Source organism: Equus quagga, chromosome 5, assembly GCF_021613505.1.
Source record: "Equus quagga isolate Etosha38 chromosome 5, UCLA_HA_Equagga_1.0, whole genome shotgun sequence".
Classification (NCBI taxonomy): domain Eukaryota; kingdom Metazoa; phylum Chordata; class Mammalia; order Perissodactyla; family Equidae; genus Equus; species Equus quagga.
Window position 1 is genome coordinate 127,963,574 of NC_060271.1, and position 2,271 is coordinate 127,965,844.

Below are 2,271 nucleotides of genomic sequence, written 5' to 3' on the forward strand. Positions count from 1 at the left end.
CAAGAGACTCTCCTGCCTATTTTTTTTTTTTGTAATCCATGCGAATTATTTTAATAGTTACATCAAGATAGTCCATGGCACTAAACAAAAAGCAAGATCATGAACATTAAAGCTGACAGCAGGATTGTGCGTATGAGGTCCACAAACACAATGAATTTAATTCATCTATTCTCATTGATTGCTAATCACACCACAGAGAATAATACAATATTAAAATATATCATCCTCAGTAAATTAATCTTCACTTAGAAATCTGATTGTTACAGGTAAAATATAGCATTTAGAACTTTCATTTAAAAATAGAAATTTTATGAAAATTTTAAGAATGGGAATTATAAAAGTCAATGCTAAAGAAAATTCTACTTTCAGATTATGTGTATCTTAAAATACTATGAAAAATATTCTTTAATGTGAAAACAATGTCAGGAAGGAATACCTGAGTTCCTCTAAAACCACTAGTTCTAGTTAGCCAATTGCTGTTTTGGTAAGATTAACAAGAAAACACATTTACAATTTAACACTGCAATGACCTGTTAAACAGGATAGAATAAATGTTGTTGCATATGTATTAGGTTGAAGATTACTTATATATTTTTTTAAACATAGGATTCTTTCATTTAATCTTTTGATAAATTGGACTATACACTTATGTCTTATTATAATATTCTAAAACCATTTGGAAACATTTTCCTTAATTTCTAGCACTGAAAATCCATTGTAATGTCTTTAACAACAGTTACTTTAACCAAAAGAAATTAGTGTTTTGTGGTCTTAATAGTTTGTACAACTTAATATATTTGAAGGTGTGATGAAGTGGCTCCATCTTTCCATTTGTTTATATGGTCTGAAATCACAGTTCTGCACAGCGGACATGTTTTCTCTCTGTTAAACCGTAACGTAATGCATTCTTCACAAAATACATGCTGACAGATGAGAAGAATTGGCTTCTGAAATTCAGCTTGACATATTGAACAAATATCATCCACATCTGAACACTGTCTCTTGCTGGCAGCCACTCCATAAATTGGTCGTGTAAAAAATATTCTCAAAACCCGTCTGAAAGTTCTTAGATGTCCAAAAAAGTCCAAAAGTTTTAGTATGAGGTAGAGTAAAGCCAGCAATATCCCAAGACTCCATCTAGTTACATTACCAAACTCCCCATAGCTTGTAAGGTAACGAAACCAAACTGGTATGGGAACAAAAGTTCGGTAATACTGACATAATTCTTCTAAAAGCATATACCAGTAACCCTTGGATTTAAAAGGCATGATGAAAGAAGGCACCAATAAAATAAGGCATTTTAAGCCCATGAAGAGGAATTTGAGAATGAAGGCTGTAATTCCAACAATCCAGAGTACTTCCCAGAAGTTCGAATGGTCCAAAGTAGGATTCAAAAAAATTAAGTTGTGATAAAGTGACTGAGAATGAAAGGTGTAATATAAAAGAACAGAAGATCCTTCTAAGAATACCAGTAACCAAGCACACTGAATCTTTGAGCACCTTTCTCTTAGAAAAACCTGATTTACAATGCGTTTGTTTGCATACATAAAAGTTGTAAGCAGCCCAATTCCAAGAGAAATTCCTGGTATATGCTGCATAACAAGTTTGACACTCAGAATCAAAATATATGGAAGACTTTTTTGCAACCACTTGAAGAGATACTGGAATTCTGAGACGGAGCTAATACCGTGATCTCCAGACTCCGTGGCAGTCTCATCAGGCTGCCTGGCTTCATTGTGGGAGTGACTCCGTAAGCGACTATGTACACATCCATGGGTACGGCTATGGACACCTGACCTTATATTTCTGGAGCCTGGATTTTCAGTACATTCTTTAGGGATGGAGTTTATCTGGATATGAACATCTCCAGAATGAAGACAAGAACATTCTGTCAATCTTGCATGGGCACACTGGGAGGCTGAGGCATCCTCACTGCCTGCAGCTCCTGGAGGACTGTGCAGTTGGCTACAGTTGGCTTGCATGGCCTTTGAATACTTTTTCTGTGATCCAGATTTCTTTGCTTTAGGGTTCTGTCTCCTCTCATGATGAGCGGACCGACACCTCGGCAGTGGCTGCAGGAACAGCAAGAGACGCCACCACAAGGTCTTCAGTCAGGGCCATCACCTTCAAATCCCAGTACCGGCAACTCCGGCCCATCTTGGTCTCTCCTGCCTATTTTTGACAACAGAAAGTACTCAGGAACCATTTGTTTGTACCAAGAATGGGAAAAGTTATAAAGAGTCTTACAGAGGAGATTTGGTTCCCAGAAGC

The 2,271-nt window shown here is 36.8% G+C and overlaps 1 protein-coding gene across 1 annotated transcript; it reads right to left on the reverse strand.

Moving 5' to 3' along the window:
- Positions 1-740: 740 nt before the first annotated feature.
- On the reverse strand, positions 741-2,042 carry LOC124239849 (E3 ubiquitin-protein ligase RNFT1-like). The gene has a single exon (XM_046662219.1). It carries the CDS (start codon positions 1,980-1,982, stop codon positions 789-791), a length of 1,194 nt encoding a protein of 397 aa, XP_046518175.1. The 5' UTR covers positions 1,983-2,042; the 3' UTR covers positions 741-788.
- Between the last annotated feature and the right edge of the window lie 229 nt (positions 2,043-2,271).